The sequence below is a fragment of the Haliotis asinina genome, chromosome 14 (assembly GCF_037392515.1).
Source record: "Haliotis asinina isolate JCU_RB_2024 chromosome 14, JCU_Hal_asi_v2, whole genome shotgun sequence".
Lineage (NCBI taxonomy): Eukaryota > Metazoa > Mollusca > Gastropoda > Lepetellida > Haliotidae > Haliotis > Haliotis asinina.
The window spans coordinates 24,402,452-24,421,341 of record NC_090293.1 but is presented as its reverse complement, the minus strand read 5'-3'; the positions used below and the strand labels follow the sequence as shown (position 1 = coordinate 24,421,341).

General features: G+C 36.4%; 1 protein-coding gene across 2 annotated transcripts; it reads right to left on the bottom strand.

Annotated features, from left to right (window-relative positions):
• Positions 1-25: 25 nt before the first annotated feature.
• On the bottom strand, positions 26-18,531 carry LOC137261845 (transmembrane protein 263-like). 2 transcript variants are annotated; one of them, XM_067799647.1, is made up of 4 exons: positions 18,488-18,531; positions 18,222-18,394; positions 11,952-12,054; positions 26-9,713 (listed from the first exon to the last, which is right to left on the bottom strand). In XM_067799647.1, the coding sequence occupies exons 2-4, from the start codon at positions 18,261-18,263 to the stop codon at positions 9,520-9,522; spliced, it is 339 nt and encodes a 112-aa protein (XP_067655748.1). In that variant the 5' UTR covers positions 18,264-18,394; positions 18,488-18,531; the 3' UTR covers positions 26-9,519. The 2 variants fall into 2 exon arrangements, with proteins under 2 accessions (XP_067655748.1, XP_067655749.1); XM_067799648.1 differs by having other exon boundaries at positions 18,222-18,414; positions 18,488-18,516.
• Positions 18,532-18,890: the final 359 nt, after the last annotated feature.

Below are 18,890 nucleotides of genomic sequence, written 5' to 3'. Positions count from 1 at the left end.
TCCGGATTAACGAGGCTTCACTGTATCACTTTCAAAATATATTTTTATTTCTCTCATCAATGCTATTACAACATGGATCCACATGTTACATATATATTCCTCATTCAACTTGACATAAGGAAAAGGGTTGTAATACCAATGAAGTATGCAGATATCTCCTTTCTTTCACATACAAAACAGTTTAACAGTCAAACATAACATAGTGTCTTGGTTAGTTCTAGTTGTGATATCCAACATCTCCCATCACCTCTAGTATACAAGGGCTGATGTGCAAGAATAAAACAATTTGACATCCCATGCTCTATGAACCATAGGACCAGCAGTTTATCAGTCATTTGGAGAACTGAGAGTTATACAAGTAATTTGGATGGGCTTATAAACAATGTACTGGGACATGCAGGGTGTCAAAAACATGACAAGAATCTAGAGAGGTAATAACCCCATACTTCTGATAAAAGACTGGTCCTTCACTATCTTCATGCTTTTATTCCGTGTCAGTCTTGTATGGTGAAACTCCACGGCCTAGATTTATGAAGCTTTCTAAAATGCTGAGATAGTTGTAAGTCAATGTTAATGTATGGCACTTATGACCATCTTAGCAGTAAGAGAGCTTCGAAAATCTATACCCAGTGACTTACTTTCATACTGGAAGTCAGATGTGAGAGCACTGGAAAAATATTATCCTTTCAAACAGTAATTATTGAAAATAGTAATTGAAAAGTAACTATTATTGAGTTCCAATATAAACAAATGACATAATATCACTCAAAGTGAGCGCACATTGTCAAAAAAGAACAATATTTTAACATGATTACACAGTATTACTTAGAGCTGTGACAATATATCATAGTTTCAATAATTGTGATACTTTATCGGGACGATAAATATATTGATACTTTTATGATATGCATCTTTGACCTTAAAATTGTTCATTTTCACTAGAAATTCATGGTTATGTCAAAATTCACTCTATTACTTGATATCAAATACACGTTTTTCTTAAAAAAAAAATAACTAAAGACAGCACATCGTGATGTGAGTTGAATTGTCTAGTATTATTCCAAGATATCGTGATAAGTACTGTATCATGAATTCTCTGTATCATCACACCTCTAGTATTATTTAAGTATTGGAAAACACGTTTCCAACACCCAAGGCTGAAACGAAACACAGATGTCATGTAATGATATGTATAGCAATCTCATGTTTATGATATGATGTGTATCACATTACAATATTTAGACAAAAATAGCAAAATGTGTTATACTCAAATAACAACAGCGGAAAGAAAACCCAGATTAGTTTTCACAATGACACATTGATCTAAACTATTAATGTTACTTTGATGTTCATATGTTTACGCTAAATAACCAGTTATAAAAACAATATGGAAATCAACACGACATAAGTAATCAGTACATAATTGTTGACCATCTGGTTTGCAGAACTCACTTGCACAAAAAGCAACATATGACTACAATAATTGTAAATATCATACGCTGACACAGATTGCCATTGAGCTAAGATCACTTTGTGCAAATGTGCCCATATAATCAATTACCACAACAGTTTATAACTTTACAGTGAGTGAGTGAGTGAGTTAGTTTAGGTCTACGCTACTTTTGGCAATATTCAAGCCATATCGCAGCAGGGAAGGCCTAAAATGGGCTTCACACATTGTTCCCATGTGAGGAATCAAACCTAGGTCTTTGCTGTGATGAGTGAATGCTGTAACCACTAGGCTACCCCACTGCCTCTATAGCTTTACAGAAGTAGATTGGACTCTGCTGTTACTGAAATACACACACATTTTCAACAGTTCCAATTAAGATATTGCTACTCGAAAGAGGTTAAGAGCACCTGATGCTTTCATATTACTTTGGTTATTGCAAAAATTGATAAACTATTGGAAAATGAAAGAATCAAGTCATTTAACTTCTTTTGAATTGACAATACTGATTTTTCAAATGCAAGTGTCTGACACTTCAATATGCATTTATGTATTATTTTTATGAGATTGATATTGAGAAACATTGGTGAATCGTTCCAGCCTTAATAGTTCTTGCTAAATAATATGATACTAAAACAAGTCAAAGCAAAGTGGCACATGATTTTTCCAATACATATAGAACATGAAGCTGACAATATATACAGCATCAAATGTATAATGTTTTGGCACCTTACGGCTTGAGTTGCATTGCAAGTTGGGAGAAAGCAAAGTGACAGATCCCAGATTTGGAAAAGATTCATAAAATGAGATGTGAACCATCTAAGATTCATGAGAGCTGAACCATTAGTGCGACTAAAAATTTGAACTTGGTGTAAGTTTTACCTTACAACAAAATGTAATACCACCAGAGCTTGTGATATATTGTTTAAACACAGTATTAGAGAGTGAGTGAGTGCGTGAGGTTTTTACGATGCTCATAGCAATATTGCAGCAATGCCATTAGAAATGGGCTTAACTGACTGTACCCATGTGGGAAATCGAACCTGGGCCTTCAGGATGATGAGTAAATACTTTAACCACTAGGCTACCCCACCACCCTCCATTTTTGTCTTGAAAGACTGTAAATTTTAAGCAAGAAGCCCTTCAGAAATAGGTATTCCATACTATGGTTTCATGTTTATAAGTAGGTAATCAAAATTTATCAATTCAACAAAAAGTCTGGTCCACTGTAACACTTTTACATCAATAAACAGGTAATATCAAGGCAACAAGTGACCACCATTTGATCCAACTCTCTTTTGGCAGCAGTTTCAAATATAACAAGGTCTAACTGGAGAGTTAATTTTTCTAAGACAAAATAAATTCTACGTGAAAACTGGGAATCTATATGCAGCAACATGTAGAAATAGGAAAAGCCTTACATACAAGAAAAGTATTTGCTACCATCACACTTCTCGGGCTACATTGTCAAAAATGAAAAAAAAAAAGAAAGCTGATACATGTGCTTTCACCTTGGGTATGTGAGTTTGTTCAACACTGTGTCTGTTCACCCTGCAGAAAATGGGTACCCGGTTGGTTAAGTCATATGACTATAAACCCCTAGCGCCTAACAGGCAGCTTGGGTTATCTGGGGTAACAATATGTTAATGCTTTGAGCATGCAAAAATGTGTGGAAAAACCACAAGCATTATAAATGGCCAGTATTAGTGTTATCACAACACTCGTTTCCCACTTCTTACTACGATCTACTACCATCACTGTTATTTTACAATAAATACAAGCCTCTATATTCTTCCATTACCAGGAAGTTACTGCCCAATAACGTGAGTCTAGCTGTAAGCAGATTACACATTTCTTTCCTCATCTACAGAATGATGGCCATAAGTAAGGTCCTGTGTCACATCAATAACAACAGTGTAATCTGAGAGATATGACAAACTGCAGTGTGGACTATAACCATGGTGAGACCAGGGGTTCATTTTTTTTAAAAAAGGCCACTGACTTGCCACAGGGCAAGTGATTTCATTTTCAAGAAAGTAACTTGTCCTGACTAACTTTCCACCTGTGCTGATTTTATGACACATTCTTTACTGGTCTAATTGTTGAAGAGTGATAAATTTCAAAGAACGATAGCTCTACATTGCTATTATTGTGAAATGTAATAGCTACATTATGAGCAGATATGAAATGAAATGAAATCATGGTTTATTTGCAGTTTGAAATTGTAAGTGGAAACTATCTAGCAATCCAAGGACAAGTAAGATACCATCACAGTCAGGCCGCGTTAGTCCGGACCCCGACAATTCGATTCCCGCGATATCCGAACAATAGCTAGCTGTAACCAATCTTGTTTACTATGTAAACTCGTTACCTGTTGATTCAGTAATCCGGTGCTTCACTCTCCGTATCCGAACATTAATCAGCGGTAACAGATTAGCTAATTACACATAGTTTTGTCCGGTGGTACATCAAAAAGGTTTGGATAATCTCTCAACACCATGAGCCCCATTTAGTGGTACTTGTTAAGTGACACTTGCGAGTTGAAGATGTCATTAGTTTGTGATTTTGATCAATTAGTAGGTCTCACTTTTGGTTAGTTGGAGTAATACCTGTCATGCTTACTTCCTGTATAAAACACTGATCGTGTCAAAATGAGATCACCTGACGCTTGTCAGTCATAATGGCAAGTCCCGCCCCTAGGCGTAAAAGATGTGAAATTACTACCGCACAAAAAAAAAGGGAAAACCCTAAAGCCAATTTTGATCTTACGTGTAAACATTTTGGTCAAGAATTCGGACATTCTATCGGCAAGAGCACAATTTCGGACATCGGATATGATTTGTGATTGGCTATGTTCACTTGACAGACAGATGCAATCATGTGGTTGACACGTGATCTTACTTCGTGACAATGCTGCCAGTCACAAGTGTGCCAATGTCAAACTGACCAATATGAAAGTTAATTTCTTGCCCCCAAACACCACATCGCACATTCAGCCAATGGATGCTGGCATCATGAGAACTTTCAAGGCCCACTACAAGAAATATCTCATCAAGCATTTCATCCAGTGTGCCGACTGGCCATAGACGCTTAATCTCCGTGAAGCACTGAGAAAACTGCCTGGTCCGAAGTAAAAAGCTCCACCATTCAGAAGCGTCCGGATTAACGCGTCCTGACTGTATTTGATTGCCCAAAATGAAAACTTACATGTCCCGGGCGTGAGGCGAAGAGATTTTTTAACCCCTGGGTGAGACACAAAAAGTACAGAACATTAAGTGAAAGCAAAATCACAAACCGCTACCACAACTTCTGTCATCGTCACTCAAACCATACACACTGTACACATGACTAATGTCATCTGACAAAGTTAACCAAGCTATTTTGTTAAATAAAACAAACATTACAGTATATCCAGCACCAGTGCATAAATATGCCATTAAGGAGACATCATATACCTAATTCCAGGATTCATCAAGACGTTTTCATATTCTGAAATTCGGTCCCATGTCCAAATTCTATGTCATAACCAATAACTACATATATGGCTTTGTACAGTAACATGCTCAATGATAACAAAGCAAAGAAAGAAGAAGTTCAATGCTGAATCATACTGCATAGAATGCAATCCCAAAATACAATGAATCTCAGAATTAAAAAAAAAAAATCTGAATTTTCAGCATGTTGAGAAAAAGTGTTTCAAACATTAAATGTTTGAACAATTTAGTTTTAATTCCTAGATAAATCCCTGTATTTGTTCAAGATACATTACCTGGGGAAAGTAAATAATGAAAGTGACAAATAATCAACTACATGGATCTGATTCTTTGTTCTAGAGACAATGCTTGAAGCATACCTGAAGGGAGATGGGGTTTCTGATTGTCTGGGACATAGACACATTCTCATGTAAAATATGCCCTGATAATATGTTGTTCTGAGAACTGGAGTGATTGGGACTTTTACAATGGGCCATCTTCAGGATTATTAGCCATTTTTTTAATTTAGACAAGGCCACTCCCTTGTATCAATAGTAAACTTCAAACTCTTAATGGGATATTTTTTGTTCTTGTGTGCATAATGGTCCATGGCAGCTGCTTTTTGCAATCTCTGAGAACTAGTATATATCAGATATCGAAGAAATCATGGATATGTCTTTACCATTTCTCCCATTCTCCTGGTTTGACACATCTCACAACCCAGGCCTTCAGAAAATCTCCTTAGATACGATAGAAATTCAGCAGTCAAAAGTCTGAAAATATGTTACCATTTTACGATACAGATCACAATATTTTGAGTAATTCCAAATTTTGAATTCAGAACCAATCTGAAACATCACTAAATCAACTGAAGTTGATCAATACAACAATACAAGATGCTGGTGATAATCATGCTATATACTTTGTCTGTTCTCTCATGACAATATTACTGATAGAATGGTATTTGCATGTACAAGGGAGGTAACTGAGAAATAACTTGCATGTTGAATTACAGAAATATTTCGAAAGTGTTGGCTAGTGTATTATAGTACACAAATGATAAATTTCATCATTTGAAATCACTTGATATACAGAGCATTATAACAATATCGTGACATGAATCATGGAAAGAACGAACCTAAATATACCTACATGCTGATAATACTGGGCATATCTGATACAATACCTCTACTAAGGATTAAGGATTCATTAGAGATGGCTGGTGGAAGCCAGCAGTAAACATACAGTCACTGTCACAAGCTGGTGATCTACCCTACTCCAGCACTGCAGCTCTGATTTTCTAACTACATAACTACATAAAAATAAAATAATTTGTTCATAGTTTAAAAAATCCCCTACTTAAATGAACCATTTCCTTAACACATTTTTTGCACATTTGAAAAAGACCACTCACTGATTTGATTCTGAGGTTGAAAGTTGGTGGGTTAAAGTATATGAAGCACAGTTTGTTTCGGTAGAAAATACCTGTCAGGTAAACAATGGTAAGGAAATTTTAGAGCAGACATTTCAAGTTTGTCAAGTATACTTTGAAATACGAAAGGTACAAGAAAGTGGTACAATGGCACAACTATTGGTATACAGTAACATAACAAACAAACATATTGCAAATAATTAATGGCATATAAGATATAAAAAGTTAAATCACTTCCTCAAATGTGTATTCAAAAGAATTGATGCTAAGAGACTGGCATTAATGACTAGAATGGTGGATGGCAATACAAACACAACAGCATTTAGACAAAAAAAACATCTTTTAACAACCTTCAAATATCTCTCACAATGTGTGCAGTGTAACAATATTTTATTTAGATGAACATTAAGATAAAGTCAACCTACACACTTCTACAGATTTACTATCACCATAGCTGGTTATATCTGATACCCAGAAATTGAACTTTCATGGATATGCATGGGTTTCCGAGTCAATCAGATATCAACTTTCTAAAAGAATTCTTTTTCATTTCTTTAACACCTCTATTCAGAAACTGTGATTTCTCCATTGTAGTATTTAAATGCTTCAAATCTATCTGGCTGACTAGAAAAGGTCTGATGTGATACTATATATATACACACATTAATTGCATTTTGCTGAAGTGGTATCATATAAGTGCAGGTGGTCTGATTTTACATGAGATGGCCACATAAGACATTGCTAACTTCTTGAATAGTCTCTACAGAATAAGATGGGAACTTAAGGACCAGCTGATTCATTAACACTACTACTACTACTTCTACAGATTATGTTGAAAATGGAAGACTCATGTGGTTTTAAACTTCTTTTGAGAAATAACCAGTCCCGCTAATCTGTGGCTAGTAAATATCCATGCAGGCCTGTAAATCTCCACAGTCACTTGCCTGACTGGCTAGAACATATTCTATGCTTCACAAGTCAAATGAATCTCATGGGTTTTCATGTGATCAGGCTTATGAGTAGTGATATAATGTATTTGCTACTTACAAAATCTCTCAAAAACAAAATATACTGAAGTCAAAAGTACAACAACCATGATCTACAAAATTAACTGCATGATTAGTGAAAACAGTGATTAGTCTGAGTGGTGATTAGTCTGAGTGTTAGATACTTGGGTAATTTTAAACCAATCTATAGCTTAATTAAAACAAAGTATAAAACTACTTAAAGGCCAACAGGAATATTAAAAATATCCTGATTCCAAATATTCAAGTAATAACACTACTTGAATTTTGATAGTGATTGGAAGTATTCAGGTGTGGTCTGATTGTTACTGACGGCTTGGATATGTTGTCTTACTAATAGTATTTGATAGAATACTGAGGAACAGAAACGTGCAGCTAATATTTTAGGTCTACTGACCAAAAAGACACACAAAAAGAAGTTCTTTATGTCAATTTAAGTAACTGTATGAAATATCTTATTATTTCAATCAAAATACTGAACAGTATATAATCTAAGTTTTGGATCAAGTTCAATGTAAAATCACAGATAACTCCAGCATTACGTCCGACTAAAGGCAGCCCATTATTCTACTTGAACCCATCATTTGTTAAACATTAAGGACTACAGCTGTTTTCTATCACTGTTAGGTGGGAACATTGCACACTAACTATAACTATTCTACTTTCTTTGTTTAGCACAAACCTAGGAAAATTGATAACTTTTGCCCAACCGGCAGACAAATGTTCACGTCAGACCTTCAAATTTTCTCGACAAGATAATTTAATGGTGAGTTAGGTTTAAAGCCACTGTCAACACCATTCTAGTTATATCATGACCCACCAGTTAGATGTAGACGGAAAGCCAAAATGGATGCTCGTCTCTGCTGTTAACTGTTGGTTGAAACCCGGGTGTGGTATGGACTACCTTTGAAAAATAATACAGATTTATTTTTCACAATCTCATATCTCTTTTTTAGATTCACTCTGGAAACTACTACACTCCAAATTAAATTGAACTGATGTGTGAACATTTGCTATAGCGTAGGAACACTGAGAACTTGTAATCATCAAATTTGGCACAAAGTCAGTAGGGTTTTGTCATAACTGTAATCCTAAAGTTAACTTACTGGGGTTCTGAGATTCAAATACCATAGTATACCTGAAAGACCAAAGGTACACTCATCTTGAATACTGAGTTGGCAGTACTAGTCTGTTCATAAGCAAACATCCTTGTAGGCTCATGGAAACACACAAGATCAATGTTTGAACACATTCAGTATCTATAATCAGCTGCAAAAGAAATGCAACAGTGTGTGTGTGTGTGTGTGTGTGTGTGTGTGTGTGTGTGTGTGTGTGTGTGTGTGTGAGCGCGAGTACATGTATTTTGAAATAGAAGACATGAACATTGAATGCTTACTCTTATGAGATTTCACTTTTTTGAAACTTGCGTTTCTTTGCTGTTCAGTCGCTGTATATAACCTTTTAACGTACATCATCCCTGCCTTATGTGTACTTTGCTCTCAGTTAACACTAGATCAGGGTACAACCTAATTTTGCTATGCTATTCTTGGCATGCTCAGTGGAACTACTGGTTACTGCCAATTATTTCTTGTGTGTAAGACATGTTAAAGACATCATCATCTCTTCTGTACATTCTGTAGGTATGGTGGGAATGCCCACATTTGTGAATATGGACGGTTATCAAAACAGCTTCTAACACCTAAAAAGGGAGTAAGACTTTACTAAAAAATGTTGTGTTAAGCAAATAAGGAAGCTGATATTCAAAAACACCTTTGGCTCAGCCATTAATAAGGACACATGTTTTTTTCCTTATTGCAGAGGGGTCTTCTATCATTGAATGGAAGAGCACTGATCTACTAAATCAAACTGATTTCAATGATTCGCCACACGATATCATTCAGAATAAGATAAATCTTAATTCTCTTCAACTACATAAAAAGACCAAAAGCTGTCAAAAAACAATGTGTCAGTAACCTATAAGGCATTTATAATAAAATGGATGGATACATATGCAAGGCTTGGGGGTTGCATTAATCAGCATGAAATTCAAAAACTTGCTCAAACGCAAAAGAATCATTAATGTATAACATGTTTACAATCAAAACAACTGACAAAACAACAGGCTTCTCTGCAAATACGTCACTCGTTCTTGTCCTTCTTCTTTACAAATGGGATGGGTGGTCTTGGGACTTTACTGGCAACTGTAGATCCAACGTCGTATGTCTTGCCTGCGACCCACTTAACGCCTCCATAACCGTAGCCTACAGCACCTGATGCTGTGCTGTATATGCCGCTAGACATGCGCCACAACAAACCCGGCTGCTTCCCTGGGTCTGAAATAAGGAGAACTGGTTTTAGGTATTGTGTGTAGTGCTGGTTATCACTCACGATATGCAGAACATTTATCAGACAGTAATGAACCAATAATCAATTGCAATTGAAACTCATGTGGACAATAACAGGAAAAAATCATAAGATTGTTCAGTTGAAACAGGTGCTGATTTTTACCAAGATCAAGACAACTGAAGATACTTTATGTTGAGACACACATGTGAGTATGTTGTTTATTGCAGTTTGCAAGTCAGGAAACCGCTTCAGCTGTAAGTGTCTTCATTCAACTAACACAAAAAATAACAACCAAAATATCTAAAGCTTAATTTCATGTTTCCTTTGGTATGAATACTGATTAGTTTCCCAAGCTCACTGATAGATCGATCTATTCTGTCAATAGTGTCAATCAAAACAGCTGCATGCGTCAATTTCAGACAACCAGCAGATTAGGTCCAGGTACATCCATGGAAACGTACTGTATAGAAGCCGAATCACCTCTTCCAAATCCCCTAAATTAGATCAAAAGGTCATAATGCTGTGTTTGATTTGTTTACGTTAATTATAAATAGACAAATACAGTGCAAGAAGCAGTAGACCGGAAATATCATCAAAACGGCAGAAACCCATGCTTTTGCATTGATTTAACTAAATTTGAACATTTTATGAAGAAATAAAGGCACCAGGCACAGCGTTGACAATCCATTTATAAATAACGATCTACAACTTGAACATGTGTTTGTGTTCACAGCTTCATGCTCTCATGCATTAGGTGGCTGAGATGATTTTTCATCGGGCATGTAACCAGTTTTCACTTGCCAATTACAACCTGTGAACTAAGATTTATTAAAACTAAATACGTATAACTTTCCTCTCAAATATTATTCACAAATAACAAACACCATCAGCAGAATTTACCAACACCGTTTCCATTAACATATGTTTTTAGTGATTAGTCAGTGGTTGTACCTCCGTAATGTCAAAAATCGAAGTGGACGGGGCTAATCGTCCCAGACTAGATCGCTCTATTGCTGACACAAGCCTGATAGCTCAATTAATCAATTATTCGCTCAATCGCTTCAGGTCTAGTTATTCACAATAACATTTCCTGTCATTGGTGTGTATGTGATTATCTACATGCGTGAGTATGTACATTCTCCTGGCCAGTTCAATAAAATAGTTACACAGATCCTCAGAAAATAAACCAGAAACATAAAACACTTCCAACGTTCAAGGACATCTACATGATCTAAGGCGATATTTATAAGATGATGGCAATCTGTAAATTATGGAGTATGGGCCAGACAGTAAGGTGATTGACATGAAGAACTTTGACCTATGCATGTGGGATACAATAACATACCGTATATTACCTTAGATAACTCAACCCACTAACCTTGACCCTTAAAATCAGTGTCAAAATGGTATGTTTCGTACATAATCTAACCCTCCACTATAGCTCGTGGCCAACTCACACTACGAGACATCTGGGCCTTTAGTCTCAAAACATTCGTAGTTCTAAGAATTCTTAATTTTGATTGTAGCCAATGTGTTATGAATGGGCTTAAGAAGTTTGTAGGGATTATGAACATTTTGATAAGAGATAACCTGCCAGTTACATAAAGCTCTGACCATTTAAAAATAAAAATATTAAAGAAAAGTGGTAAGGGGATACTATGACAAAGGCACATGTTACAAATGAACAGGAATTAAGCACTTCTTGAAAGTGTTTGTGCAAAAAACATAACAACAGCAATCACATCCATTATTACCAATACTTGTGTATCGCTTGTGTGGCATTACAAAACAGCTGGAAGCAATCACTGTATGTAAGTCACAGGAAACAGCTGATCAGATTGGAATGTGTCATTTTGTAATAATTCCTATGAACAAAATATTTTGAAATAATGAAAACCGTACGCTTTAGTATGCTTTTTATTGATCATTAATAACAAACCGGATGTAACCGTTGTACGCTTCTGCTAAGCTGTAAGATCGTCCTGACAGGGCACTGACAAGCAAAACATTTTCATGAATTGCATCTCACAGACAACCGACCCCATTCTACAAAAAATCTGGCTCATCTAATGTAATATACGGTACATAATCGGAGTGATAGAGTCAATGTAACCCTACCTACTTAATCACCCCTTATGACATCTATTCTAACCTGTAACTTCACGAGGATATGATTATAAAATACTGATATGGATACAACTGGCCAGCTGTTAATGGTAATATACCTGTCACTTCATCAGTTTTCTTATTGGAGGAGTATTCTGGAGCATCAGTTTCCTTGATGTCATCTGCGTTGGTTATCACTTCAACCTGTTCTGAACCTGGGCCCTGGACCAGCAAACAAACAGATAATGCATTAAAATTCCATTTCCATCACAAGGCTTTCTTTCAAACATATGAATAAATTAAACTTTACTGCAGGGTTGAACTCTTACTTAAAACAGTCACAACTTACAACATAATGTGAACTGAAGATTGACACCCATCCCCAACTTATTACCATTCAGAACTTTGAAAGGAATTTTGTAACTATTTTGCATACTAAATCACCACATTATTTACCTTCAATGAATTCAGGTAAATGAACAGGTGACAATACACTTGGTCAGTAAAGAGATAAGATAAAACATTACTTGGCATGATTATGTACCACTGAAACCGTATTTACTCTCCTGCTAGGCTTTGTTTTGAACTTTAATCACCAGATGGTATAATGATATTGCTCACTTCAGTATGGATTTGTTTACATGGGATTTTCTATGTTGCATGCTCAGGCTAATGTCTTTGCGAGGGAAAACATCCAAATATGTTGTGGATGGTATAATATGAATGCCCTTGTACAAAATTGTGGCCTTAACATCCCATGCCATAACAAGAGACCGTACAACGGTATATGGTCTCTGCCATTACGTGTGTTTTGGGCGTCTATGGATAGAACTCTGGCTTCAAAATCACTGTTGTTGTACAGAATATGAAATAAAGGTCAAGCATTATCATATTTTTCTCATTTATTTTACTGGCATGTCAAATGAAACAAAAATTAATATGATAAGGAAACAGATTTTGGTTTGAAAAATAGTTAATACTCAATTTTTGAGCCTTTCAATAATGAATTGAACTTATGCATGCTACAATTTAAATTCATGGAATATCCACGTGAACTGGATCAGCAAACAATGACAAGCAAACCCTTTAATAACCCTACCACCCATCTATCTGCAGCGACCTTCTGCATCCTCCAGGATTACATTAACCATGGTGACTGAATTGATTGAGGTATAGTGCTTCATTTAGCACTATGGAGCACATGTCCAAGTTACCTCTTTGACTGCTAACATTAAACATTACCTGAAGTAATTTAAGCCTTTGACCATGAATAGAGAAACTGTTCAATATTTGGAAACATCAATAACACATGCGTAACAGATATCAATACACGTAAATTAGTTCTCTGTATTAATAGAAAATTCGCATTGTGGAGAGATCTATGTGATCTCTTTGGTGGAGAGTCAGGTGGCATGGTCACAGAGTTGATCTCTGTTACTTATACTTGGAAATAGTGAGTGAGTTTAGTTTTACGCCGCACTCAGCAATATTCCAGCTATATGGCTGCGGTCTGTAAATAATCGAGTCTGGACCAGAAAATCCAGTGATCAACAACATGAACATCGATCTGCGCAATTGGGAACCGATGACATGTGTCAACCAAGTCAGCGAATCTGACCACTCGATCCCGTTAGTTGCCTCTTACGACAAGCATAGTTGCCTTTTATGCCAAGCATGGGTTGCTGAAGGCCTATTCTAACCTGGGACCTTCATGGGTCTACTTGGAAATATATGGAGGCGATTTTATCATGAAGTCGAAGACTAAACATGCACGCTATACATGGCTGTTGCCAAAATTATGACTCTACTCGACTGAACCCATATTTTTCAGAACTGTTCGCATTATTCACATATATGGATTTCTTGTTCAGTTTATAAGACTGAAAGACACTTTACCAGTCGGCCACTTAACATCTGATCTTAAGCCAGTCTTGTAACAATCTGTTCCATTTAGTAAGCTCTGCCAACAATGGTCAGTAGGATGAGACTAAACTGTGCTGAGATGATGCCTTGAGGAATGTGTGGGCCAGAAGTTTTAAAGGTCTTTGCACAGACTGATTTCTGGAATCGGGTTAGTTTATTTTTACTTTGGTTTTAGCAATACGCCAGCGATATCATGGCGGGGGATACCGGATATGGGCTTAACAAACATTGTACCGATGTGAGGAATAATCCCCAGGTCTTTGGGGTGACGAGCAAGTGCTCTAACCACTATGTTTCTCCATCACCCAACTTAAGGCAGGAGCTGCAGATTTATAATTATCATAGACTGTCACCAATATGTCGTAGGCCAGCTGACATGAGGAAATGACACTTGTATGAAATAGGGGTAAAACGATACAGCAGTATTGGTCAGTCTAAGTAAACTTAGTCTCAGTGCTTTTCGTTACACTCCACTACTGAGTCTAACAAAACCTTATGGGAGGTTGCGTCAGGTAACCTTAGAGATTGACCAATCAGAACACAGCTTATCAAATCGCGAAAGTGGACATTTGCACATACCTTTTGAACTTTTTATCTCGAAGAAGTTTGTACCTGAACGATTCAGAACGTTATTTAGCGTACGCTCTCTTCCGAGTGATGCACACAGCATACGTACAACCATGACAACAGTGAGTAAACAGTCGCTGAAAATGGTGTTTTGGCAATATTCAAGTACGTCATGTTGCGGAAATATTAGCTAATGGTAACCATGTCAACAGAAAGTCCAAAGCGTATATACTGCAGGTCAAATAATTGTGTTATATGTGGATTTTTGTTTTTGGAGAGATCTGTGTCAGTGACCTGAATATTTTGAAAGTCCCTCTAGACCCTAAATAGTAGCCGTTGTCTCATTGGTTAAATCTTTTTTATTTGTCTTGGCTTTGACTGGACGGTCATTGGTCGCTCAAAGGTTACCTGACGGGACCTTCTACTAGGTTTTGTTAGACTCAGTGGTGGAGTGTAAAGAAATACACTGAGACTAAGATTGCTTAGACTGCAATATTGGTAGAAACTTTATCAAAATTATTAGTGCCATCGTACTTATGGCATGTGTAAGACTGAAATGACACGGTTAAATTATGGCACACTTGATTTGTTTGTGAACATGCTGGGGGAATAAAAAAAATCAATCCCTGCTTAATATATTGTACTTTATATAACCAGCCTTATTATACACAAACATTAGTGGTCAAACATAATTTTTGCTTACTCACACCATAAATGAAGTAAGGTCTTTAGTTCATGACCTGTTTCTAAATTAAGTGCTGCTTTTTTTAGTCCTCGATGCATAAATATATAGTAAGCGGTGTGATAGTCTAGTAGTTAAAGCATTCGCTGACTGCACCAGAGACCTTTCGTTCAATTCCCCACATGCAAAAACAGCTTAAACCATACTAACTCAATCCACTCATAAATATATCACTACTTACCAGCCATTGGAAATATGATACTTAGTTAATGATCTTAATCAATAACCAGCCCTAGTTAATGTGCCTAGAAAACTCGGAAACCTCAGTTCACATTATTATACGTTAAAAATAGAAGTGCTACAAAATGTGTTGCTGCCAGTTACATTATGTGTACAAATAATAAAATCTATCAACTTTGCTAAGCATATAAAATGACAATGCCAGTAGAGATGTGCACTTCATGATTCCAGCACAGCAGCTGACGTCATAGTGCATCGTGACTTTGATTGTAAAGATTGTGACACTGAATGCCAGAAGACTTCAGTGCTAATATTCAGAATATTATGGGACAAACTTCAGGCAAATCAGGTAGGCGGCTGAAGTCACAGCCTGGTTATGTGTTATCTTCCTCAATTTTGTACCCCTGGCCCTGGGATCATGAAAGTGTCTTAAGTCCATATTTATAACTCATATGGCCTCTAATATAGCTAACATTTTAGAGGTCAGGAGATTTCTTACACCTTTAAGCGGCCTTCACATGGGAAACTTAAGTTTGACTTGCGATTCTGCACAATGTGGTCCCTTGTTTGACTGAACAGGTTTTGTACTTTGTTGTTGACAATGTGTCATGCAACTGTTTGTCTTCAGATTTTAAATTTAGTAATCATATTAGTGTCACATTCAATATTAAATTTTTTTGTGATTTAAAACCATTCATCAATCTCTCACGGACTTTCAGGACAAGAATTCCTGCGTCCTATACGCATGAAAATTGACAATGGACGCAACAAAATTTATTAGTGCATCCACAGGGATGTAGAAAAAGACTAAATACTTTTGCAAAATTCTAATCAACTAGCAACATGTTTTCACTGAGTTTGCTACAAGTTATGGTATTGTATCATTTGCAATGTAATTACAGTAATATTTTATGTGATGATCATGACACAATACAAAACCTGTATAAATAATAATATTTAAGTGTTTGGGACCCCATTTTGTAGTCCAGAACCCCCCAAAATTGAGGAGTAGGAGTCCCAGGGACTCTCAAATACAGGACTCCAGGTAAATCTCTGCTCTCAGTGAATTGCATATCTAAGTTGTCATTTTGACTTTGGCCATAAAGATAATGTGTGTGAACAGAATTTACTGATTACGGGAGAAATTTCTGTTTTAAGTCCACAGGAGGCAATTTCTTCAGACACACAGTTACAAGAACAAATAAGGATGCCTCACTTGTCTGTCATGATTTATTTGTTGTAACAAAATTGGATGTATGGAATAGTTTGAAGTTCATGGAAATGATAAAACTGCAGAATGATAACATGTTCCTGATACACAATTCAAATTATACAAAAGTCCATGTTTCATTCCCTGTTGCGAATGCTCGATCTTTTTCCATTGCATAGACTCAAATGTTGGAATTTTTGGAAAGTTTGGTACTGTAGAGAAATCTGAATGAAATATATTCATATATGGCTTCATAAAAGTAAGATGAAACTAGTAGAAGGTCGTCTGACAACAGAACCATACATATGGTGTGAAGGGGTTGCATACAAACATACAAACTAGGAAGAGTATGTCTGAGGGCACACATGATGACAGGACTAGCAAGTTTCTGTCAGCAATCTGTGAATACAAGTTTAAGAAATTTAAAAAGGCAATTCGAGATCTCAAAGTGAATATGACCACTTAGCTATGCAATTCAGGGAGAATGAAATGTTTTTGAGAACTTTTCACATCACTAAGATATATTAACATTGAATGTGATGCAATGAATACTTTATTTACAAAACTGAAGGGAAACAGTAGCACAACAAATCCTATTCAGTCGAAGGAGGGATCACACTGTGCAGAATCGCAAGCCTGACAATGAGAAGGTGAACGTAGGTTTGAAGCTTACGATAATAGGGGGTTGATATGCTACATCCTGATAGCATATGTTCAAGATTAGATTCGCGATGAAATACAATTTTGATGATATATTACTGTTTGTATGGTTGGCCTGACATCATCAATCCAACTGTGGATTGATGCTCTTGATGTTAATCACTGAATTGTCTGGTCCAGACAAAAACTAAGAAATACAGAAGCTGATTTGTCTAGACGTATGGTGCCAATTCTATTCCTTTCTCCTAGACTAAGTAATGGCAAACAAGCCTATGTGTCACAATAATTAGATTTAGAAGCATCTACTGAAATAGGCAGATGCTGATATTACGAACACACTGTCTGAAATTCCTTGTACTGTAGTGCTAACTAAATGGTTAGGATCAGTATTTTTCATTTAAAAATAAATTCTTTCTGCCTCAAGGTCACTCTTCAAAAAAAATACTTTTCTTAAAACCAAGTTAAAGGTTTTAAGAACAGGAAGGGAGATAGTGAGTTTGGAAAATGGAGAAAAACATGAAAATGAAGACATGGACTTGGAAAATCAAAATGGATGTGCAGAAAAGGCAATGGAGTGTTTTATCATGAGTGAGTATTTAAAAAATGTAGTATCAACTTCTTTATCACGCCCCATGTGGGGTAACATTCAGGAAACTGATAATGTGAATATCAGCCTCTAAAAGTGACAAGTATAGCTGATCCAAATTAACATCCTTGTTCAAAAACACTAAGACACAACCTGTAGAATTTAGTTTGTTCGAAACAGAATATGCTCTACAAACACTTTGACAAAGGGTTCCTTCTGACAGTGCCCTTTATTTTCAAGAGGATCAAAAATTCAAATATGGCAAAATAATAGTAAAGGAGTGTTGCTGATCTACGTGAATGCTGTTAAAGTTCCTGGGTAATACACTATACAATGTCCAACTGGGTAGACTTCTGGTCCTACATAATCTAGTCAACATGCGGTGCCTGAAATCAGAGACTAGAGCCAAAATTGCCAAAATTCTTCAACTTGCCCACTCTTGGTCTTGGAGTGTCTAACTTCTAACAATGTTGCAAACTAGCTTAACAGTTATGTAAATGAACCATTCTAAGTGTTATTACCTTGTACAGGCACGATTTCATCGTTGCGTAAATGTTAGACATTTTACCGAGTCGACGTGTCAGTACTATCAAGGAGAGTGAACAGCGAGGTTGGTGGAGGGGCCACTTGTTACTTTGTCGACTCGAATATCCGTCTTCTGGGTAATATCAGGCGCTGTAATCCTGCCGAGGCTCTATAAAAGTAATGATAAATCTAAATATATCACAGTCTGTTGTCGTCAGTTTCCACTGAATGAATTATTTTCTAAAATAAAACAGGTACGTACCAGATAGTTCCGCCAACATCGTCTGCCACGTTGTTTTGTTCTGTCAAATATAGCCACCGAGTATATAAGAGCGAGAACGATTGGATCCATCTTTCAAGTTGACCAATGAAAATGCTTGTAACGTACCAGCACTGACCTGACCTAATTTTGTCATGAAACCCAATACACACGTCTATTATGCACAACCCCAGTAATTCATTATTACAATCGACATTAGTTCAACGTATATATAGTATTAAAGGGGGACAACTGCTAATGAAAAAACATCTTCGCCTTATTTGAATATTTTCCTTATTTTCTTGTATTTGATTGGTCAAATGTCTCAGGAAACCCAATCGAAACACTCGACATAGCTATTATGAATAATGCTAAGTTATAAGATTTATATTAGTTGGATTTCCCT

What these genes read in the sequence shown, in the direction of transcription:
- LOC137261845 (XM_067799647.1), bottom strand. Translation starts at nt 18,263, where the DNA reads ATGTCTAACATTTACGCAACGATGAAATCGTGCCTGTACAAG. An exon ending in TGAAATCGTGCCTGTACAAG is followed by an intron (nt 12,055 to 18,221) that starts GTAATAACACTT and finishes TTGCTGGTCCAG; the next exon opens with GGCCCAGGTTCAGAACAGGT. An exon ending in GAAAACTGATGAAGTGACAG is followed by an intron (nt 9,714 to 11,951) that starts GTATATTACCAT and finishes TCCTTATTTCAG; the next exon opens with ACCCAGGGAAGCAGCCGGGT.